The 22,896-nt window shown below is 54.5% G+C and overlaps 2 protein-coding genes across 8 annotated transcripts; one reads left to right on the forward strand and one right to left on the reverse strand.

Annotated features, from left to right (window-relative positions):
* Positions 1 to 1,114: 1,114 nt before the first annotated feature.
* Positions 1,115 to 14,654, reverse strand: RBPJL (recombination signal binding protein for immunoglobulin kappa J region like). 5 transcript variants are annotated; one of them, XM_015881692.3, is made up of 12 exons: positions 14,429 to 14,654; positions 8,677 to 8,749; positions 6,141 to 6,266; positions 5,008 to 5,078; positions 4,296 to 4,411; positions 3,493 to 3,667; positions 2,917 to 3,054; positions 2,665 to 2,774; positions 2,308 to 2,448; positions 1,965 to 2,120; positions 1,724 to 1,827; positions 1,115 to 1,550 (listed from the first exon to the last, which is right to left on the reverse strand). In XM_015881692.3, exons 1-12 carry the CDS (start codon positions 14,448 to 14,450, stop codon positions 1,277 to 1,279), a joined length of 1,506 nt encoding a protein of 501 aa, XP_015737178.2. In that variant the 5' UTR covers positions 14,451 to 14,654; the 3' UTR covers positions 1,115 to 1,276. The 5 variants fall into 5 exon arrangements, with proteins under 5 accessions (XP_015737178.2, XP_085376390.1, XP_085376389.1 ...); XM_085520264.1 differs by lacking the exon at positions 14,429 to 14,654 and adding an exon at positions 13,574 to 14,199; XM_085520263.1 differs by lacking the exons at positions 8,677 to 8,749; positions 14,429 to 14,654 and having other exon boundaries at positions 4,296 to 5,078; positions 6,141 to 6,217.
* Positions 8,649 to 22,112, forward strand: MATN4 (matrilin 4). Of its 3 annotated transcripts, none has more exons than XM_032448602.2 (11): positions 8,649 to 8,720; positions 16,424 to 16,526; positions 17,518 to 18,087; positions 18,389 to 18,511; positions 18,714 to 18,836; positions 19,104 to 19,226; positions 19,318 to 19,440; positions 19,959 to 20,372; positions 20,576 to 20,728; positions 21,013 to 21,117; positions 21,339 to 22,112. In XM_032448602.2, the coding sequence occupies exons 2-11, from the start codon at positions 16,454 to 16,456 to the stop codon at positions 21,395 to 21,397; spliced, it is 1,866 nt and encodes a 621-aa protein (XP_032304493.2). In that variant the 5' UTR covers positions 8,649 to 8,720; positions 16,424 to 16,453; the 3' UTR covers positions 21,398 to 22,112. The 3 variants fall into 3 exon arrangements, with proteins under 3 accessions (XP_032304493.2, XP_085376387.1, XP_085376386.1); XM_085520260.1 differs by lacking the exon at positions 8,649 to 8,720 and adding an exon at positions 16,250 to 16,290; XM_085520261.1 differs by lacking the exon at positions 18,714 to 18,836.
* Positions 22,113 to 22,896: the final 784 nt, after the last annotated feature.

Genomic DNA, 22,896 nt, shown 5'->3' on the forward strand with positions numbered 1-22,896 from the left:
AGGTGGGCCGAGCAGCTCTACAGAGCATGGAGTGAACAATGGGGCCAGTGTTGGGCTGAACACCGCGGCTCCCTGCAGCAACGCCCGGCAAGGAGTTTTCAGCACGTTCCCATTCCCTGCTCAGGTATAATTACACTGGGGAACAAAGAGTCCTTCAGAGCTGACTGCTCCCCCCAGCACAGCCCTGGGGCTGCCTGCATGTGCACCCTGTGCCTGCTCTCAGTGGGATGCGAGGGGATGGGGGACCACGTTGGTGACAGTGCTGGCTCCTGTGGACTCTGTCCATCCTCACTGCAGAAAGCACAGAGCAAATCTCTCACTGCAGAAAGCACAGAGCAAATCTCTCCCTGCCCCAGCACCAAGCCTGCTTTTTGTGCGTTGGTGACATTGCTGTAAGCTGGAGATTGTTCATTAAAGCCTCTTATGCTCCATCCATAGCACTGGAGATGCTGTGCTGGGACAGGCAGTGACACTGTGGTGAGGCTCAGAAACCTCTGGCCCCAGCCCAGCTCCCAGGGCAAGGCACCTCTCTGTGAGCACATTTGCATTGTACTGTGTTCAAACATCAAAGTGGAGAAAATTCTTCTTATTGTTATTATTATTTTGACACACAGCCCACGCTGACATCTTTGCTCCCAGCTCAGAGCTGCAGGCACAGGAGCACAGTGGGCTCTGGGCAGCCTGTTTTGCAGTGCTTAAGCAGAGCTGAGGGATGCTGCTTTTGGCCCTGATTCAGCTCTGCCTCCTGCCACCCTGCTGGGTTATTTGTGGCTCTGTCAGTAAAGGATCAGTAAGTCAGCAGAGGTTTTCTGGACACAGCACAGACCTACGGCCCCATCCATAGCTATGGTTGGGGGGGGGGGAAATGGGGAAGAGAATGGGGGCAGCCAGGAGCGCACCCAGCCTGGCTGCGACTCGCTAGGGGGCGGCAGCCGCTCTCCTCCCAGACCGCGGAGAGAGCCAAGCTGTGATTTTCTTCTCGCTGTTTGGAAGGGGCTCACAGCTCTGCCTGTGCCTCGTGGCCTTTAGTTATATGGACAAGGGACTGGCGGAGATGCGGTGGTCAGTGCCAGCACAGGAGCTAAAGCTCAAGGGCCAGTAAAGCAGCATTGAATTGGTAAAGAGTCCATGCAGTGTGATTTATTAGTGTGAGATTGCTGCTGCCACAAGAGACAGTGGGTCAGGACACAACAGGTGTACAGGGGACCCTTGGGCATGGCACAGGGACACTGCTGTCCCCAGGGCTGCTGGCAATGAATGCTGCTGGCTCAGCTCACTAGCTCTGCATGAAGAGGTGGAAGTTGGTCCTGGTGAACTCCTGGTGGATGCTGTTGAGCAGCATGTCTGAGTCCTGTGGGACATCGGCAGGGAGCTGCTGCCCTAGAAGGAAGCTCTGCTCTGGGGTGTAGGTGAAGGTGAAAGAGCTGGAGTAGATGAGACCATCATCCCTGACCAGCAGGAGTGGGACAGTGATGGGGTATCGCAGCCACCTCCAGTCACTGCCAAAGGCAGAGACGTCAGGGACGACACACATCAGGGATTTGGGGCTCCTGGGAGCAGGAGAGTAAAATAAAGAGTTTACCTGAAGGGGTCTTGGTGATGGAGATGGGGCCAAGGACCACCCTCCCCTCTTGTCCCATGGTTCTGCTCCTCTCTGCCCACTGGTCACCAGCCCGATTTCCCCAGGCTGTGCCCAAACCCAGAACCGTTCCCGTCACCTCACCTGTACATCGTCTCTGCTTCCACATCAGCAAACCAGACCTTGAGGTGAGCATGGAAATGCTCTCCCTGAACCTCCAGCATGGCCACATCCCCTCCGCCACTGAGCTGCATGGGGCAGAGCCACGGTGAGCACAGCTCTGCATCCCCTCCATGTGTCTCAAACCAGAAGCTGAGCAGAGGTGCCAGAGCTCAGCAATAGAGCAGGTGAACCCGCACCCATCCCAAACCAGAACCATGCCTACCTGCAGGGCTGTGATGAGCGGCACAGGGCTGACGGGCTCACGGGCACAGGCCAGGCTCTCACTGAAGCTGTACTCCACCGTCTCAGTGCCAATGATGGTCCAGCAGGAGCCGTCATTCAGCAGCTCCCGGTTGGCCTCCTTTGGACAGGGCGATGCCTGCAGAGAACATCACAGCTCTGAACACATCATGGTGGGGACAGTGGGCAACCAGTGCCATGACAGGTGGTATTTGGGCCCAGTAAGTCCCCAGTGGAGATCTTTGCAAAAACTTTGGCAAGGAGCAAAACAGAAGAGCTCAGGAGTGAGGATGCGGAGCACCTAGAGGTGTTTCATCCCCCTGTACCTGGAACTGGATGACTTTCTCTGTGGACAGACACAGGTACATGCGGTCACTGCCCTGGAACTGGAAGGCACACTTGTGGAGCTGGGAGATGGGCTCGTCCACATCCAGCATAGCGTACTGCTTGCTCACCTTCCGAATGATCTGCAACAAAGCAGATGGTCAGCATGGGGCTGGGGAGTGCTCTGTCCCCACCTGTGTCCCCACGGACACAGAGCACTCTGGGCCCTTGTAGAGGAAGAGAAAGCAAAGGGACAGTGCTCACATTGCTCTCTGTGAGGCCCTAAGCTCAGGGGAACAGCAGAGCAGCAGCATCCCTAGGAGTGCCCTTTGCTCAGCCCCATGGGGACGGAGCCTTACCAGGGGTGGCAGTGTGATGCCGGTGGCCGTGCAGATGAGCTGGACCACAGAGCCATAGCGGATGTACCCCTCCCGCAGGGGGAACTCACTTTGGGTGCAGCGCTCATCAGCTTTACAGGAAGGAGAGAGGCAGAGTCACCATCACAAGCAGCGACCTCCAGGTAACTCCCAGTCCTTCAGCCCCCAGGAACCAGCTTCATAAGGTGGGAGAGCCCAGGCTGGAGGGAGGCAGCCCTGGCAACAGCTCCTTACCCAGGTGGAGGGTGAAGGCTGCCCACTGCCTGGCACTGGCGATGAAGGCTCCTCCCTCCACAGACAGGTAGCGGGTGCTGACAGTCTGTGAGCGCAGGCGGTTGAAGAGGGACACCTTGGAGCCCGAGGAGATGCACACTGTGTGGAAGGTGGCTGTGTTAAGGCTGGAACCACAGCCCTGCTGATCTTGGTGCAGCTGGACAGGACAAGTCCTGGGTCCTGCTGTGACCAGCACTATAGGAACAAGCACTTCCCAGCTGCTGTTCCCTTTATGGCCTCATGGCACTGTACATGGTAGGTCAACCCTTTGGAAGCAGACATCACCTCTGCCCAAGTGCATTCTCTTTTGAGAGTACCCATGGGCGTTGAATTTGCCCTGACCACTTTGGAGCCAAGCTGTGAGCACCTCAGTGTCTTAACTCACCCCATCTCACTGCACTCCACCCCATCTCATCTGCTCCCTGTCACACCATGCCATGCTATGCCACCCCACCTCATCCCATCCTATCCCACCCCAACAAACCCCACCCAGCCCCATGCCTGCTTTCCCCCTAGCAGAGCCAACCCCATACTCACAATCTGTATTCTTCAGTGACTGCTTCTTCTGCGAGGGCTTGGAGATGACCTTGATCAGCTTGCTGTGGAAGGTGCCGATCTCCTGCCCATTGCTGAAGAAGAGCTTCAGGACCAGGCGGAAATGCTTGCGCTTATCCGCATCTGAGATGTACAGAGCCTTGGCACAGCCAAACCCCTGCAGAGGGCAGAAGGGGCAGTTGCTGGACATGGGCTGGGGGCAGCAGGCACAGACATGGTCCCTCCAGCCTTCCTCACCCTCCTCACCAGCAGCCTGGGCACGGCGTGCTGCCAGGACATAATGGTGCCCTTTGAAAGAGCCCTGGGTTCATTTACAGGGGGAAATGACCAGAGATGTTATTACAGGTGCAGCGAAGAGCTGGGGATCAGCAGTGGCTTTATTTACACTGGGGGCAGAGAATTCCTCATGGAAATTCATGTTCATGTGTGATTTATCCCACATCACATGAGGGATTGCCCCAGGTTTGGGTTTCTAAACCCAGGCTGGATGGCTGATAGGCCACGCTCTAGCAGCAGCTCCAGCCCTTCAAACAAAGGCCCTTTTTGTAATGTTTCTGGCTCAGCTCAGACCCTGTGCTCTTTGGGGACCCCAGACAACACTTTTCTTTTTCCCCCTTATCAAAAGATGCTCGATCTCGTCTCAAGCTCTTGAACTTTAGGATCAGTTGGTGTTTTCTTTTGCTGTTTACCTACAGAAGGACCGGGCTTTCTTTGTGCAGTATGTGCGGGAATGGTGCTGGGGGGGGCTGTGCTGCAAGAAGGGGAGTGGGCAGCAAGCACTGTACCTTTGCATCCGGCTGCTCCTCAAAGCTGAGCTTCTGTGTCTCAATCAGGCTGCTGCCCATGGTGTCCAGCCCCATGTAGCCCCACACACGGAGCCCTGCCTCTCCCATGTCCCTGGCTGGGACAAAGGAGGGAAGGGAAGGAGGGAAGGGAAGGAGGGAAGGGAAGGAGGGAAGGGAAGGAGGGAAGGGAAGGAGGGAAGGGAAGGAGGGAAGGGAAGGAGGGAAGGGAAGGAGGGAAGGGAAGGAGGGAAGGGAAGGAGGGAAGGGAAGGAGGGAAGGGAAGGAGGGAAGGGAAGGAGGGAAGGGAAGGAGGGAAGGGAAGGAGGGAAGGGAAGGAGGGAAGGGAAGGAGGGAAGGGAAGGAGGGAAGGGAAGGAGGGAAGGGAAGGAGGGAAGGGAAGGAGGGAAGGGAAGGAGGGAAGGGAAGGAGGGAAGGGAAGGAGGGAAGGGAAGGAGGGAAGGGAAGGAGGGAAGGGAAGGAGGGAAGGGAAGGAGGGAAGGGAAGGAGGGAAGGGAAGGAGGGAAGGGAAGGAGGGAAGGGAAGGAGGGAAGGGAAGGAGGGAAGGGAAGGAGGGAAGGGAAGGAGGGAAGGGAAGGAGGGAAGGGAAGGAGGGAAGGGAAGGAGGGAAGGGAAGGAGGGAAGGGAAGGAGGGAAGGGAAGGAGGGAAGGGAAGGAGGGAAGGGAAGGAAGGGGTCTGCCCCCCAGCACATACCTGTTAGCTGCTCCTGCTTTAACTTCCATCCTGACCCACCCAGGTAAACACAAGGTGGGGGGCAAAAAAACCTGCAGAGACCAGAGAGCAGTGTTATTGCACCCAGAGAAGGCTCTTGGCAGAGATAAGTACCTCAAAGCTATCCCAGAGCTGGCTTGGTGCTGCTGGTGGGCACAGGGCAGGGACTGGGCAGCAGGAGATGGTGGGGGTCCCACAACCCCCTCCCAGCCCAACCCTACAGAGGCTTTGCTTTGTGCTCTGCCTGCCTGGAATGTGGAGTTTCAGCAGCTTGGGAACAGAGTTTGCATTCACAGCCAGATTTGGAGACCAATGCAAATAAATCTATACCCGGCATTTTGGAGACCTATTTTCCTGTGTTTTATTTGGGTTTCCACTGTCATTGCACTCGTGTGAATGGTGCAAATTCATTCTCTATTGATACTAGGTGAAATGCCAGCAGCACAGGGAGGTGATATTTTGGAGCCCTAAAGTGCTGGGGTTCTGGTTTGTTTAAACAGACCTCCCCCAGCTCTGGGCCACGAGGACATGAAGGAAACCAGCCCAGCACCTTTCATCTTTAACCTGGGGGCAGCTCAGCCTTAAAGGTAGAGCTAATAAGGGGGGGGATTATTTATATCACAAGGACTAATGGACGATTAATTATACTCCATTGCCACAGCTGACGTCACAGGAGCAGCAATTTTGGAGATTCAAGCCAGAACCTCAAGGTGCTCTTGCAGTGTGGGGAGGGTTTTCAAAAATAGCTTCTGGGAGACCATGGCCATTGATAGAAAAGTCCCAGCATGACCTTAAAGCAGCAGCCTTTCCTCTTTGCAGTTTCACACTCAGAGGGTAAGACCTGAGTGGCTTTTCTCCCATTTTACCCATCTTCCTGACCTTGCTGGGAGGAAGAAGCCCAGGAGGAGCAGCAGCTCCAGGTTGGTGAGGATGTGTCCCATTGTTCAGCCCTGAGGGTGAAACAACAGCTTTGGGTGCTAAAAGATCATGAATGGGCAGCAAGGGGACACATTTAATCTATAATTCTACATCATTGCCACACCAGGTTTGGTGAAAGGGCCCTCACAAGGCTGAGCTCTGCGTATCTGCTTTGGGAAGGGGGAGATATCTCCTACCTTTTCTCATTGCCATACGACTTCTGGGCAACTTTAGCATGCAGTATGAGCACCGTCTGCTCTGCTGGCAGCTGCAGGTACCTCCGCACGCCATCCCGCAGCAGGTCGGCTTGGTATGGGTTGGACCTATGAGACAGAGGTTCTGCTGAGCACAGCGCACCCAGGGCTGCTCACTGCCTTCTGCATGGCTGTGGAGTGAGCACAGCTTGGGCCCAGGCTGGTTTGCTGCCCCATAGCCTTGCACAGGGCAGGGAGATACTGCTCCAGAGCCCTCAGGCTGAGCTTTGCCTGTGGCTTTGCCCGTTGGCAGGGTATGGAACAGACTCACACCGAAGTGAGGCAATGACAGGGAGTGTTTGGCAGCATATTGGCCAAAAAATGTGAATTAAGACGTGTGCTGACAGCACAGCCAGAAGCAAATCCTGCTGTGCAGAGCTTCCTGCAGCAGCAGCTTGGGGCAGGGCCAGGCTTGTGTGGGTACCACCACTCCCTCCCATCCCGTGTAACACAGAGGCACAGAGCTGGGTGACTGCACAGCACCTATTACAGCTCCATCTGCACTAATTACCTTCCTTCTGCTTCAAGCTGGCAGCTGCATGCCAAAGGCAGGTAAGCAGACCACAGTTTGGTGTCTAGCAGCAGGAAGAGCTACCCTTTTTTCTACCATTTTTTCTTTACTTTGTCCATTCTCTGCAGCCATCACCTCCTGACTTATGGGGCTATGCTGTCTCAGTGATGCACTCCTCGCCATTCTGACCAGGGAGACGACCACCCAGCATCCATCATCTGGTTTACATTTACCCTCAGCAAGTCAAAGGGCCATTGCTAATGGGTGTAGCTACTTGCACAGCTCCTTCTGGCACCTACAGCCTCTTACAGGGAATCATTCACTCCCTCTGACATTTATTATATTAAATTATTAAAATGCTTTGATTGTAGTGCAGTGTTAGTTCAGTGTCGTGTTAGCAGCACTGCTTGCACTCAAAGCCTTCTTTTCAGAGCCTGAGCTCTCAGCTGGGAATCCAGTGCACAAAGTTGGGTATTATGTGGAAGCAGAGCGGGGCACTCCTCAGCTCTGCAGGCCACGACCTTCCCTGGGCTGCTTTGTGAGCCTGCTCCTCGCTCTGCACAGCCTGGCCTTGCCCTCACTTTGGGTTTGGATGGACCACAGGAATAGGTGCAGTTTCTTTGGTTCCACTGAGAACAAAAGCACCCAGCTCGGAGGACTGGAACACCACCCCACCAGCTCTTGTTTGGGTCTTCAAGTGCTGTCTATACAATAACTTTAACACCACCTTCAAATGCAGTTACTCTGAATTCAAGCAATCAGATTGAAGTTCTTGCTCCCCCTACCCAGGAGCTGTTGCATGCTTTGCTCAGAGCACAGCTGCCCCGCAGCTCGCCACAGAGTGCCGTTGTTCTTTCCTGTGGTTTGAGAAACCAAATGTCCTCATAAAGCACATCCATTTTGGAGATCTGGGCTATATTTTGTACAGAGCAGGGGAGAAAATGCCTGCTGGGCTCCTGGGTATGGGCTCAACGAGATGTTTATGCAAAAGGAAAAGCCATTAGAATTCACTGAAATGAGAAGCCTGCAGTTTCTGGCTTCCCTCATTTTTCAATACCTCCTTTAATCCAGAGCAGCCCAACCCACAAGCCCTTGTATATGCACGGGTATTTATAAATCCTATATTTTCAGCGCTGCACATACAAGTGAAATTCAGCCTTTTCTGGGCTTGGGGGATTTATGGACCACGCCAGCAGCAAACAGCACAGCAGGGCGGGTGAGCTCTGTGGGGGACTGGAGCCCAGCAGGGGTGGTCCCCGCCTGCCCCACCGCTGCCCCTTTTGGTAACACAGCCTTGGCTCGGCTGCCGGAGCACTCCGATAACGCGGGTGATACAGCGGGGTCCCCTATCTCTGGTTTCTGTTAGCACAAAGAGGGAGGGAACTGCTGTTCAAGCACCAAAGCCCATCGCTGCTCAGCTCTAAAGGTGGCTCCCACCACTGCTATGTAACATCAGTGTCAAGATGAGGGGCTGGGATGCTCTGTTCCCAGGTGCCTGAGGGTGATGCTCTCCACTGCTACAGCGCAGCACATCACTTGATGCCGCTGGGAGCTGGACCAAAGGCTCTGCAGCCCCAGCTAGAGAGCTCCCCATTCTCCCCACTCAATGGTGTTCAAAGGGAAGGACTGACACGGGGTGCTTAGGCGGTTTTCTTGAAGTTGACGGGAAACGCAAAGCAGAGAAGGGAAGAAAAAAAATCAACACCCAACCCAGAAAGAACCCAGAAATCCTCTCCCTGCGGCAATCGCTTCCACGCAGCCCTGCGCCCACCCACCCTTGGCGATACACTTCCACCTGCGCCCACCTCCCTCTTGCCCACGTTCCTCGGCCGGGGGGGGTCCTTCAGCCCCTCCCGCGCTGCGCCGGGCCGTGCCGAGCAGAGCCGAGCCGCTCCGCCTCCCCCCGCCCCGTTAAATGCCGCTCCGTAGCGCCCAGCACCGCGCAGCCCCGCAGCGTCCCGCACGTACCTGAGCCAGCAGCGCGGCGGGGAGCGGCTCCGCGGCCGGTACGGGTGAGTGAAGGGCTCCGCTGCATCCGCACCTACGGGAGGGAAAGGGGAGAGGGTGAGCCCCGAGCTGAGCCCCGAGCTGAGCCCCGAGCTGCGGGAAGGGGTGGTTGGATCGGGGTGGAGGGCTGGGGTGCCGCGTGCCCCCTTGGAACGAGCAGAAAGCAAAGGGGGAACGGGGAGACGATAGCACCTTGGCACGGGGTTATCCCCAAATCAAGATCCCTGAGCTCTCCGTGTGCTTCTCCCCTGCTTCGATGCAGTCAGTGGTCGTTGACACACCTGAGCACATGGCGCTGGGGAGTGGGTGCTGCTGGAAGCCCTGCCCTGCTGTCAGGGCAGCGCAGCTCACCCTCTGCCTGCTCTGCTCACCCCTGCCCAGCTTTTGGGCAGATTCTTGCTTATACAAACGAGGATCTCTTTTAACAGAGAGTAGTAAGCTCTTGTACACCTGGGCAACGAAATACTGCCAAAAGATAAGCTTAAAAATGGGGCTGAATTTAGTTCTGCCCCATTTCTGCATGGGAAGCTGGGTTTGTGCATACCCTGAGTGTGCTTGTGTGGACCCATAAATATGTTCGCACAAGCAATCACCCACCTTTGCCTTATAACTCCAACTGTTTCACAGGGGGTTGGGGGGGGGAATAGCTTTGGGCATATTTGCTACAAGCAATTACATGAGAAAACTTGTTTGGAAAAAGCAGATTATTCTGCACTGACATGCAGCCATCCGAGCAGGTAATGCAGTGTGATGGCATGTGCTCTGTTGGGGGCTTTCCCCTTGTTCTGCTGCAGGATGAGGGGTGCAGAGCTCCTGGATTGCCCTGCAGGCAGGAGATGGTGTGGGTGAAAGGAAGGAAGCAGGGCTCTGCCACTTGAAAGGAATCCACCACCTCTTGTGGGACTGGTGGAGGGGGGAGCGAGCTCCAAGACAGGAGCCCATTCACAGCTCTGCTTCTTCTACGTAAGCCCGCAGGATTTTTGCCTCCGTCAAGCCCAGATTGCATACAGAATTACTCTGAGGTCCTCCCTGTGGGACTCTTTGTAGTATCTCTTGATAGCAACAACAACAATCTTCCTTATCTGTTGTTTTCCTGAGAACAGGAGCCATCAGTTGCAGGCAGCCAGCTTGGAGGCTCTTGGTAACGAGTAGAAAGCGTATTCCACAAGCAGATTCTTGCCATCTGTTTAGGGAATATCATTAGATTGGCATCCGATCCAGGCAGAAAGCCTCTGTGTGGGGAGAAATCTGCTCTCAGATCTCAGCCCTGCTATTTGCCACTAGGACTTGGCAATGCAAAGAGCAGAGTTAACTCCTGGGATAAATCCGGCCTCGTCTGAAAGACAAATTCCCATCTGGAAGGCGTGAGAGTCCGCTGGGTTTGTAGTAAAATGGCACTTTCCATCAAAGCAGGCAGAGCTCTGCTACATCCAGGACAAAGCTGTTGTTCATTTCTGTGGGAGCTCTAACTCTTTTTTTTCCTCCTCTTAAAGCATTAACTAAATGTTGTGGGATTAGCTCAAGTTGAGCTTGGGGTTTAATACTGTTAGCGATGGTAGCCACCAGAAGACGCCGCCAGAACGGCTGCCTGATGTAGGCAGTGTGCAGCCACAGGAGGTGTGTGTGTGCTCTGAGCAATCACAGCACAGTTTTTCCCTCGAGGTTGGCATTAGGGGTTAAAGGTTTTCAAGAGAAGCCTTTGTTTGAGCATTTTAAAAGTTTCCAATAGGGGCCCCTTTGTCTGCTTTCTGAGCAGCGTGCCTCGTTCAGAACTCAGCGCTCATAAAATACCATTTACAAGTGCTGGATGAATGGGGCTGAAACGCAGGGAGAGGCAGCAATAAGCACACAAGAGCTATAGACAAGCCCTCCCAGCACTGAATAAACCTGAGAAATCACAACAAAAATGATTGAGTGGCACTCATAAAGAAATGTATAAAAACCAGCTGCAGAAAGAGTCCCCTTTGTGCCACGCGTCCCAAGGGCTCCTCCAGCCGCGCTGCAGGCTGAGCGGCTCCTGTGGCTGGTCGGTACCTCCTGCCTTCATGTTTCCCCACCTTGGGCCCAAACAGAAACAAATTGATCACCGAGGCACAGCCCCTGCTGCCATAAGGGCTCCACTGGTTCAAGCATTGCCCCTCTGTCAGTATTTGCAGCACAGATGCAGCTTTAGGTATTGAGTAACATTGCTAGCAGTTGGGTTTCTATTCCCTCTCCTAAACAGGCTGAATGCAACGATTTGACTTCTTGCTTTGCAAGCCCTTGATTGCCAGCATGAATCCAATACATACCTGCTCCCCTTGGTGTGCAGCTCTATAGGGATCTGCTGTGGTCCCCTGCAGAGAGGTGGCAGCAGTGCCTCAGTTCCTCTCCAAGCACTGAGCCTTCCCATCTCTGGGCTGAGTGCTGCTTCACCAGCTGATTGCCACCCCACAGTACCAGGATCCTGATCTACATCCTGCAGACCCAGAGGAATCTGTGGCCAACAGCAGGAATGAGTAGGAGCAGGTCTGTGCTCAGCTGAGTTAGCTGCTCTGCTGGAGTCTGTGCCTTCCCTTTGCTCTCTGTACATCACCACCCTGATGGGACAGCTGCTCCAGCAGAGAGCTGGGACAAGTCCATGGGGCTGGTGGCTGTGAAGTTATATGGAAGGGTTTTCCCACACTACTTTTCATGTTGGCAATCCCAAAGGTATCTAGACAAAGATTTCAACCACATTGCTTTTCTGTCTTGAGGAGGGCTGCACAGTCTCTGCCTGCTTTTCTACAGCAGCCAAGCACTGCTCATTTTCTGCTATTTCAATTAAACGCTATAGCAGGATGGGTAGGATAAAGGGGAGAGGCACATGAGTAGCGTTCTGGCATATTGCCTTATGCCAACACATTGAGTCACGTCTCCAGAGCGAGAAATCTGATATAAAGATTTAGAGAAGGAGGTCAGGCAGCGGATCTGTGATTGTGGGGCTGAAATAGCAGTGGTTGTCTGTGCTCTGGGAGCTCGCAGAGGTCAGCTGGGGATAGGGGTTCCTGCAGATATGAGAGGTGCAAACCCTCCTAGGAACTATCCGCCTTCATTGCTTAAAGATGTTGGTTTTGTTGCTTCAGAGGCTCAGCACAAACTCCACACCAGCCCCTGAGCTGCTCCAGGACACTTCTTTTCCCTTTGTGGTTGAACATGCATATTTCTGGGGAAAAAAATGCACTCTAACACCTTCCTCTCAGAACAAGGATTTGAACTATGGGCTGCTGTCTCAGCTTCTGGAAGGCCCTGACCTCCTCTTCTCCAAAGCCTGAAGCTCAGTCCAGCTGCCCTCAGGGACTTGTTAGCAGATGAGCACTTGATTTTGAAAGAGAATCTGCAAGGTGGACGTTTCCCCAGTGACCATTCTTCATTAACACCTAAAAGCACTCTGAGGTCCATCCAGATTTGCTCAAACCAGTGGGCAGAAGCAGGGCTGGGTGACCACCTGGTGTTGTCCTCTTGGCCAGATCTTTAACACATGCTTTGTGAGGCCACGTTTAATCTGCAGGTACATACAAGCTGATGGGGAAGCTGCCAACTGCTACGTGCCTTGTAGAATGGGAACTGACCTTCTCAGGGAAGTCTGTCCAGCATCCAGCAAGGCTTTCCTGTTACTGAACTCCTGCTGGGGTTGAAGCCATGATGTGCTGTCTGAGTACAGCCTTGTCTTTCAAGCAACGTGTCCTTCCAGGTGGCACTTGGCCCAGAGGAGCTGCCACAGCACTGTAACCAGAGAGTGCTACGAGGTCCTGGAAAGAGCCTGCTCTTGTTCTCCCACACGTGTGTTTGGGAAGAACCAAGGACATGCCAGTCCTTATAGAGAGGGAAAAGTATTTTATCCTCTCCTGTTTTCAGACTAGAAATTCATGCTGTTTCTCTGGTCTTGACATGCTGATGCTTCCATGCTCTGAGCACTGCAGAGCTCTCCTCCCTTGAGGGCTTTGCAGCACCAATGGAGGGTGTGTGAGGTGCTGGGGCTGAGTGCAAGGTCATTGCACAGAATGGTCCCCAGGGGATGCTGGTCAATAATTCATGGCATGGGCAGCCACAAGCTGGGGGCAGGTGTGGAACCCAGCATCCTTCAGGCTGCACCTGGTTGGTCTGTGGCACACAGGGAGCAACAAAGCTGGCTTTGATTTGCCTTTGTGCCTCAGTTTCCCCTGCTGGGATATGAGGGAATTGCTGTGCTATGCTCTAAGAAAACCAAACAAACAAAAACCAAACCAAACCACAGGTGTTTCAAAGAAGGGAGATGGGAAACAGAATTCTGCTTTGAAATCAGGCTTCCTTCCAGCAAGGAAGAGAAACCAACCTTCAGGCAGCCCTCCAGCACAGCATGGGTGCAGCTCCAGAGCCAGCCTGGGCCTCAGCCATCCACACTGCGTGAGGGCCTTGCAAACATACACACAACATGCCAAGGGTCAGCAGAGTTTGCACAGTGCAACCTGACTGATGTCAGGAGGTGTCTCCAGGTTGATGCAAGCTCTCATTGCTTCCTTACCCTTTGTGTCTGGGGCAGTGCATGCTTCCCTTTGCTTTCCCTGTCCCATCTGCACTCTTTGGGCAGTTCTTTAGGTCATGAACCCAGAGAACGGCTCTGATAAAGACAGATACATTTGGCTATCTTTGGCTGCATCCTCCAGCTCCTCCTGGCTTTGTAGTGATGTCCCAAGCACATTTTAGGGCCTCTTCCACATTTTGTGGATCAAACAGCACATAACACAACAGAAAGCACAGCAACACAGAAGCAAAGTCCTAGGTTGCAGCAAGCAAGGTTATAATCAAATGAGGCAGCCATAAACACAGAAACAAAGGAAAGAAAAAAAGATCTGCTTACCCTTGGAAGGCCTCAGATACACAGGGATCTCCAGCAAGATACCCTCACCTTCACTGCCAGCCCTTAAATGAGATGTGGGGAGGGGTGGATCCTGGCTCCAGCCCTTCTGGTCATTCAGGTGTATTGCATACACCTGAGTTCCCCTGGGTTGGCCCTGCCTTCCCACCAGGTGCTCCATCACAGGTTCAAGCTGTGACTTAGCTTTTCTACTGCACACACAGACAGGAGTTGAGTTATGCCCTACAAAGCTGCCTCATTGGATCTCTGTCATTGGGCATGCAATGAAGCAGAGTACACAAAGAGTCCCACAAGCAGTGGAGATATTGCATCCAGTGCAGCTCTGCCATCATCTGAAGTTCCCAGCACAGAAATAGGTGCTGCTTTCTGGCAGCTCACACAGTATCAGTGCCGTGTACCACTGCCATTCTGCTCATCTGAAACGTGATTTGTGCCTCAGACCCTGCTAAGACCCAGAACTGTGGAGTCTCCCATGGACAGGATTTGCCCCAGGTTATGAGGTGCTGCCTTTTCCTGAGCCATTCACCCCCACTTTTTCCACTAACTTCATCTCCCCTGCAAACCATCTGAGAAAGCCCCAATCCCAGAGCCAGGAGGACACAGATCTCTGCTCCCTGCCTTGCCCAAGGCAGGATGCGCCCAGGTCCGACCTGCACGGATGAATCAGAAGGGGAATATTCTGAGCATTTCTGTGAACCTGCGGCCAGCAGAGTGCTGCCAAGGAGGCCAGGCTGAAACCCGAGGAGGCTGTTTTTTTCCCCGAGGCTCAGCACTTGGCAGGAGAACAGCACAGAGGTGGCGGGGGGGGGTGGGGGGAGCACCCTGGGGCTGCCTTACCTGCCTGCCTCTGGGGGTCCATCCTTGATTCTCCTTGTCCCACAGCAGGAGGGGGGCCGAGGGGAGGCTGGGCTCATCGCCAGCCTTTACACACAGCTCATCCCTTTGTCACCCCATCTCCTTCTGCAAGGAAGAGCGGCAGGCTGGCTTTCTCCTTGTGTTGCTTTGAAAAACGAGGAAATGCTCTGTGGTGTCACACTGTGGCAGTGCTCATTCCCCCTCACCCCCCAAGGCCTTTCCTCCTTTATAGCCCAGTGTTATCTCAAGGTCCCTGTGCTGTTTGCCTTGCCCTGCAGCACCTGTCTGCCAGCCGTGTGCTTCCCACTCACCTCCCTCTTTGCTTCCTGTTGGCCTTGCTGATGGGCGCTGCACTGAACATAGGGTTGAACACTGAACACAACGCCCTGTTGCTGCTGGGTGCATGGCAGTGCCATCGTGCCATGCTGCTCCCACAGCCCCTCTGGCCACGGGGAGCATGAAGGCTTCATCCAACACTCAGATGCTGTTAAAAATAGATTTGGTTGTGGACTGGTTTTCTCCTCCTTGATTCCTGGCCCAGGAGCTCATTCCTCCCTCTGCGCTGGCTTTGATGAGCTCTGGATGCTGTGAGTCACGGCTGGGTGCCAGCCTGCTATTGCAGGGAGAGCCATCTGCAGAAATGCTATAGATGGCACAACTGTCCCCCAAACACATAGTGGTTGGGGAGTGCTGTCTCCCAAAAAACAAACGTGTTGCACTAAAAGGATTTTGCTAGATAAATGGTGAAACCCAGCAGAGGAGCTTTGGCTTCACCTGAGTGCTGCCTGTGGGGCACAGATTTCAGCCAAGTTAAAGGTCTCGCACGGTAACGCTGATATTCTGGATCCTCTTGTAGCCCTTTTCTATCCTTCTGACTTCTTCAATGTCATTTTTCAGGTGTGAACAGCAGAGAGCACATTAGGACACAGCTGTGCAACCTGTTATCAGCATCCCCGCTGTCAAACACATCAGGTTCAGGGCTGTGCATAATCACTCAGCAATTAAGTGGAAACCCTGGTGATGAATTGCAACCAAGACCTCCCGGGGCTAAACAAATAGCAGCCAATAACTACTGATAAAACCAATTTCCAGGGTGCTTTTTGAAAAAGCCCCAGTGCCTGCTCCCTGTCTCTGGGGGAAGTGGCTGTATCTGTGCTATTCCCTGCTCCCATTGGGTTTCCCATTGGCTTTCATGCTGGGAATGAGGCTCCTGGGTCCCCCACTGATCCAGAGTATCCCACCAGTGCCCAAGCAATGCTTTTGCTCTCGTTGCACCTATGGCAGTGTTTGCCATTTCTTTCAGTGGGCTCTGACCTGGGCTGGCAACTAACCCTAAGCCAAAAGGCAAGGCAAGAAATGGGCAGGCGGGGGGGGCAAGCACAAGTGGAGGTTTCAGATAGCTGGTCAAAATCTCCATCCCTCAGTTATCCCACCTCAAATGCACCATCCTTCACCCAGGACCCTGCAAACAGATCTGCACAGGCACTGTCACCACCTGTGCACATGGAGGTTTTTGCTTTCCGCTTTCCCAAAAGCAATCTACAGAGTACATTCATGGAGCTTTTTGGAGGAAATGACCCTTTCCAATGGCTCTGAGACACCTCTGGGTGGGTTTTTGCCTCTGCTGGCATTTAATTTCAGGGTGTCTGTTCCCAGCGCGGGGCTCCCTTCATCCCCTGGCTGCGCAGTGAGCGCTTGGCGGAACATCCCAGCCGCATGGTTTGCAAGTGAAAATAAGGCTTGTCTGGTGGCCAGCTCCACCCAGAGCAGAAAATCAGAGCTTTTCACTTGGCAGATTGTCGCTGCTGTAATGAAATGTAGCTGTGCTGAAGAGTCCCTGCGCGGTGAGCCTGGGGACGGGGCTGGCAGAGCCACCACCACTGTCTGGGTCTGTTGGCAGTGCCCAAGCACCCACTGAGTGCCATCAGGAGCTGTGAGCCTGAGGGCTGAGCACTGACAGCACATTTCCTTCCGCAGCGAGTGCCCAGCTCTGCTCCCACAGCAACGATGAAGCTCCTGCCGCTCGCTGCACTCCTCCTACTTGTCCTGACGACACTGGAAGCCAGACCAAAGCCTGCAGGTGAGCTGCTGTGGTTGGGGATTGCCTGGAGCAGAGAGGAGGGTTTGTGTCAGGGCAGTGAGACCACAACCAGAGGGAAGCTTGGGGGAACACTGTGCTGTCTGGGGCATCCCCAGGAGAATGCAGGATCCCACCTGCAGTGTGAAGGGGGGACGTGGTGGGGGACAAAGCAAATTTGGGGCCAGCTGCCTCCATCCTCCCTGGGCAGAGGTGGCCAAATCGGTTTCAGCTTCAAAAGCAGCACCACAGAGAGAGAGGAGCCGGGAATGTCTCAGGGACCTCTGGGCATGGGGGAGCAGCAGAGCTGACAGCCCTGGGCACCATCCCAATGGGACGCGCAGTGTTTGTTCACCATTACAGCCAAATTCTCCCAGGCTCAGCTACTCACTAGCCAAGCCAAATATGTTCGTTGGCTTTTCACTTGCTAAACACTCCCGGTTTGCACTGGAAGTTGCATCCATGTATCCAAAAGAGGCTCTTTGGCTCGATGCTCCCAATGTGTGTGCCTATAGCAGAGCTTTTCACTGTCTTATTCTTTATCCTTAAAAAAAAAGAGAAAAGTTCTGTGTTAGGGCAGGAACTGGCAAAGTGCAGTAAAAACCAGAAGCCATGGGAGGCTGGAGCTGCAGGAGGAACAGAAGAATTGCTGCAGAGGTGGAAATGCCATTGCCTAAACCTGTGCCTAAGCCTTGCCAGGGTAGATCCAGACAGACAGAGGTGTTTCTGCAGGAGCAGGGCAGCAGAAGCACTTGGGGAAGAGGAGACACTGCCATTCCCCATAGGGATGGGGTCACAGCATGTGTCCTTTCCTGTTGTCTCCAGTCCCACTCTACCAGGCACCCACCATAGGTTTATTTGGCAGTGGGAAGGTGCTGGGCTGCCCAGACCTGCCCTTTCCATCCCCTGTAAGGATCCCTAAGGCCACCCAAATGGAATGCCTCAGATTCTTGCTGACAACCATGATGCTAAACCATCTCCTTGCCCTTCACAGCCCTGAAGTGCAGGACGGGTCCCCTGGACATCGTCTTTGTGATCGACAGCTCCCGCAGCGTGCGTCCCTTCGAGTTCGAGACCATGCGGCGCTTCATGATCGACATCATCAGCAACCTGGACGTGGGCCCCAATGCCACACGGGTGGGGGTGATCCAGTACTCCAGCCAGGTGCAGAACATCTTCTCCCTGAAGACCTTCTTCACGCGGGCAGAGATGGAGAGAGCCATCAACAGCATCGTGCCGCTGGCCCAGGGCACCATGACGGGTTTGGCCATCCAGTACGCCATGAACGTGGCCTTCACCGTGCAGGAGGGAGCACGCCCTCCCCACAAGAAAATCCCCCGCATCGCCATCATCGTGACGGATGGACGGCCCCAGGACCGCGTCTCTGAGGTGTCCGCCCATGCACGGAATGCAGGCATTGAGATCTACGCCGTGGGCATCCAGAGGGCAGACATGAACTCACTGCGGGCCATGGCCTCACCGCCGCTGGAGGAGCACGTCTTCCTGGTGGAGTCCTTCGAGCTGATCCAGCAGTTTGGGAAGCAGTTCCAGGACAAGCTGTGCGGTGGGTGAGAGCCACAGCTGTGGGGTGGTCTTGGTGCATGTTCCTTGCCGGGCTGGAAGGTGGCATCATGCAGCCTCATCCAGCAGCATCCCTGGCACAGTCTTGTCTTCACCTGTACCTGGTAGCTCTGCCTCAAGCCGGGGTGTAATGGCAATAGTGATGGCAATATGAGCTAGGAAGAAGTGCTGAACTGACCGTGCCCATGTCCATGTGCTGGCAGCCAGCCCTATGGGTCTCTCTGTGGGTCAGTGCAGGCAGAGAGCACTTTGGGGGCCACTCTGATGCCTTCTCTGCCTTCCAGGGGTGGACATGTGCATGGAAAGGGACCATGGATGCCAGCACAGCTGTGTGAGCACCCCCGGCTCCTTCTACTGTGAATGCCACCCTGGCTACCAGCTCAACATGGATGGAAAGACCTGTTCCCGTAATAACCCTTTTTAGCTCCATCTCTGGTAGTTGCATGTCTCTTGGAGGGAAGAGCAGGAAGAGGCCCAACAAGGCCAGCAGCAGCCGGGTGATCCTGGTGCAGGGAGGGCAGGGTGGTGTCAGCTGCACACTGGGGCTTTCCTTTCCTGTCTCCTACGGGGCACCGAGACAGAAGGGTGACAGCATCTGCTTCCCTGCAGCCATTGATGCGTGTGCTGATGGCAGACATGGCTGTGAGCACCACTGCATCAGCGCCCGCGGGACATACTCGTGCCACTGTCGCGCTGGGTACCGCCTCAACCAGGACAAGAGGAGCTGCACAAGTAAGGTCCTCTCCCTCCCTGCTCCTTCCCTTCATTCTTCCTTTGCTCCTCGCTCAGAAGGGTTGCTCAGTCCCTCGCTGGGCTTCCTGTCAGGTTGGATATTAGGAAAAATTTCTTAGAGCAGTGAGGTGTTGGCACAGGTTTTCAATAAAAAGAGAACTGTGGCACTGAGGGACATGGTCCAGAGCAGTCAGACAGGGGCTGGCTGATCTCAGTGGTCTTTCATCCTTAATGATTCTGTGATTCTCTGATTCCTTCCCTCCCCAGTGATCGATTACTGCAGCTTCGGCAACCACAGCTGCCAGCATGACTGTGTGAGCATCCCTGCTGGGCACCGCTGCCGCTGTCGTGATGGCTTCATGCTGCAGCACGACGGCAAGTCCTGCCGCGGTGAGTCCAGCACAGGGCTGCAGGAGGGGGCTGCCATATCCGTGTACCCACCTGCATAGGGGTAACCACCTCCCCATGCCTTGTGTCCCAGCCATTGACCTCTGCAATGGGGTGGATCACGGCTGCGAGTTCAAGTGTGTGAGCAGTGAGGACTCATTCCATTGCGTGTGTCCTGAGGGCCAGCAGCTCCAGGCTGATGGGAAGACATGCAGCAGTGAGTACCAGGCTTCACCCCACAAGGGCTTACCCCAGACTAGGCCAACATGAGGGACTCTGTGGGTATGGACAAGGGCTTGTGTCCTCAGAGCCAGCAGGGTTTGGGGGAAAGGTTGAGGACATTGCAGGTGGCTGTGCTGCCATTCAACAGGACCTGGGCAGGTTGGTGAGTTGGGTGGGCAGGAACATGATGAGGTGCAGCAAGAGCAAGTGTATGGTCCTGCATGTGGGGAGGAATAACAGCATGCATCAGTACAGGTTAGAGGTGGACCTGCTGCAAAGGAGCTGTGAGGAGAAGGCCCTGGAAGTCCTGGTGGCCAACAGGGTGGCTGTGAACCAGCAATGTGCCCTTCTGGCCAAGAAGGCCAATGGTACCCTGGGATGCATTGAAATGAGTGCAGCCAGCAGGGTGAGAGAGGTGATCCTCTCCTCTACTCTGCCCTGGGGCACTTCCATGCCTCACCCCAGTCCATGTGGGATCCTGCACATCCCCTCTCACATCCTGTATCCCTGCAGAGTGTGGGGCTGGGCACGTTGACCTGGTGATGGTGATTGATGGCTCCAAGAGTGTCCGGCCCCAGAACTTTGAGCTGGTGAAGCAGTTTGTGAACCGCATTGTGGATCTACTGGAAGTGTCCCCTGATGGCACACGTGTGGGGCTGGTGCAGTACTCCAGCCGCGTCCGCACCGAGTTCCCCCTCAACAAGTACCACAGTGCAGAGGACATCAAGGCGGCGGTGATGAGGATGGAGTACATGGAGAAAGGCACCATGACAGGCTTGGCCCTCAAGCACATGGTAGAGCACAGCTTCTCTGAACTGGAAGGGGCCAGGCCACTCTCCCACAACGTGCCCAGGATCGGGCTCGTCTTCACGGACGGACGCTCCCAGGATGACATCTCAGAGTGGGCACAGAGAGCGAAAGAGTCAGGTGAGGAGTCCAACCCACAGAGTTTCAGGCATCCAAGGACGGTTCCTTGGGTGGTTGGCTCCTGTGAAGTGGGTTTTGGCTGCCCCAGTCTCTGCCTGGATGAAACCCCTTGTATGAAATGTCCAGTCTTGTTTGCTCCAGGCTCGGGATTGCTTGGTGCTGGGCAGCTGGCACAGTGCTGAGGATCCATCCTTGCCCTGCAGGTATTGTCATGTTTGCTGTGGGTGTTGGCAAGGCAGTGGAAGAGGAACTGAGGGCCATCGCCTCTGAGCCGGTGGAGCAGCACTTCTCCTACTCAGCGGACTTCACCACCATGACCCACCTCGTGGAGAACTTCAAGCTAAACATCTGCCCAGGTGGGTGTCCCAGCCAGCAGCCTGCCTCTGCCCACAGAGCCTGTCAGCCCATGGCACATCCATCGGGATGATGCTGGTAGGGGCAGTCAGAGGCACTGACCTGAGCTGAGATGGCTGGTGTAAACCTGCCCTGATCCCATCCCTCTGTTCTAAAAAGTGAAGGGAGGGAAGCTGCAGATGGGATTAATGCAAAAGGACTGCAAGGATAAGAGGCTTGTGTTGGGGAGGGTGTGAGCAGGGCCTGCTGAGCATGCCCTGAGCATCCCCAAATCCCTCCAACACAGAGGAGGGCAGAGGGGAGATGGAGATCCGCAGCCCATGTGAGTGCGAGGCACTGGTGCAGTTCCAGACAAACACCGTGGCCATCCTGCAGAGCCTGACGGAGAGAAATATCCTTTGGGTGCTGATGGGCTCACCTGGGGGGCTGGGAGGGAGGGGGGCTGCATCCAAATCCAAGCTGGAGGAGGCATGGGGGCCAGCAGCAAGGAAGGATTCCATCCTGAGAGCTCAGTCCCATCTGAGTTCTCCGAGGTGAGGAGCTGGCAGGTGCAGGTAAGGTTCTCTTTGCTCTCACTCTTTGCTCAGCTCGCAGTTTTCTTAGCACACGCACTTGCTCAGATGACAACCAGACTGGAAGCCCTGGAGAAGCAGATTGCCCTCAAGAAGTGATCCTCGCAGCAGGTCACAGGGCTCAGAGGGGACCTACAGTAGCTACGTGGCATTGTTATTGATAGATTATGTAAAGCATCGTTGCTTGTTCTTGTATCACAAAATCCCGAGGGGATGTGGAGTGTATTAAAAGAAATAATAATCTTAAAAAACAAGGGAGGGAAAAGAGCTGGAGCAAAAGCCCTGCTGCAAAGCAAACGGGTTCAACCTTCGCTGTTGCCTCATCCCTCCAGCCTGGCTGGTCTGGGACAAGGTGTGCAGGGTTTGGAAGAGGAATCGTGATGCAGCTCCTGATGCAGCTGGGATGGGCAGCAGCCCCTGCACTGCTCTCTGTGCTGCTTTGTTTGAGGAGATCCAGCAGTGGCAGCACCCAGAGAGCTGCTGCAGGCAGGATGAGCCTGTGCAGCAGGACTGCATGTGGGCTGAGTGCTCCCCAGCCCGAGGGGAAGCAGCCCAATGGAGAGCAGGCAGCAGGATCCCCTCAGCACTGTATTGGCAGAGTTCTTCTAGAATCAATCCTTATCTTGTTTTATTGGGTTGGGGTTTATTTTTTAATCACGTAGCAAAATGGTAATAATTCTCCCTATAAATATCTACGTGTGTGTGTATATATATATAATCTATTTTATTGTGAGAACAGGGTAGTGCTATTTTTAAACCCTTATTTTATATATGGAAATTTCTATCCTGACAATAAACACCCTTGAGATTTGTAGGACATGTCTTGCTCCTCCTTGCTGGGCTGTAGGGTTCAGTTCCCAATGCAGGGTCTTTGCGTGTCCTCTGGGAAGGTTCATGAGCATCACCAGGTGGACCCCCATGGGGTCAAGGATGGGGGTCGCTGAGCTGGAGGTGGGATCCTAATGCCGCACACTGCTGATAGGAGCAGCTCCCTGAGGAAACACGCAGTAACACCCTGAGCTGGGATGTGGGGACAACAGCCCACGGCAGTGCAAAACCCCATTAGGGCAGCGGCTGGGCAGCCCTGCACAGCACCAGTAGCGGCTCTCACTAGGTGGCACCAGACACCGGCGCTGCCGAGCGGTGTGGGATGGGGCGTCCTTCCTCGTGGGCACCCCCGTGAGCAGGAGAGGGGGGGAAGGGATGGAGCTCCATCCAGAAAGCACGCATCGCTCCAGCAAGAAGACAAAGGCTGACTGCAGGTCGAAGCTGTCCATGGGGAGCTTTGTACATCCTCATACAGCCGGGACGTCACCTCCACGACCAGACCCTGGAGCGAATGGGGAGCGCAGCGCTGCCCTCTGCACCCCCAGCAGCTGCCCGACTCCCAGAGATGGTTTCAAAAGTGATCAAGGGATTGTATCTCTCATTAAAAGCGCTAAATTAGCGGTGCGCGTCCCTGAACGGCTGTTTGGGTTGGCTGACTCCTTCCAGGTTGTTTAACAAATGACTTTACAAAGAGCTCGATGTAACCACAGAGTCATTAGGGGAAGTGGGTAATAATTAACAGATACCCAGACAGTTCAGGACCGGTTCCT

This window comes from Coturnix japonica, chromosome 19, assembly GCF_054131305.1.
Source record: "Coturnix japonica strain WE chromosome 19, WE-NBRP24, whole genome shotgun sequence".
In the NCBI taxonomy this organism is placed as follows: Eukaryota; Metazoa; Chordata; class Aves; order Galliformes; family Phasianidae; genus Coturnix; species Coturnix japonica.

Coding starts and splice junctions, on each gene's coding strand:
- RBPJL (XM_085520263.1), bottom strand. CDS start 5,036: ATGGAAGTTAAAGCAGGAGCAGCTAACAGGTATGTGCTGGGGGGCAGA. Junction 2,449..2,664: donor GCATCACACTGCCACCCCTG/GTAAGGCTCCGT, acceptor GCTTTGTTGCAG/ATCATTCGGAAGGTGAGCAA. Junction 1,828..1,964: donor CGCTCATCACAGCCCTGCAG/GTAGGCATGGTT, acceptor TGCCCCATGCAG/CTCAGTGGCGGAGGGGATGT.
- MATN4 (XM_032448602.2), top strand. CDS start 16,454: ATGAAGCTCCTGCCGCTCGCTGCACTCCTCCTACTTGTCCTGACGACA. Junction 18,088..18,388: donor GTTCCAGGACAAGCTGTGCG/GTGGGTGAGAGC, acceptor TCTGCCTTCCAG/GGGTGGACATGTGCATGGAA. Junction 21,118..21,338: donor GCAGAGCCTGACGGAGAGAA/ATATCCTTTGGG, acceptor TAGCACACGCAC/TTGCTCAGATGACAACCAGA.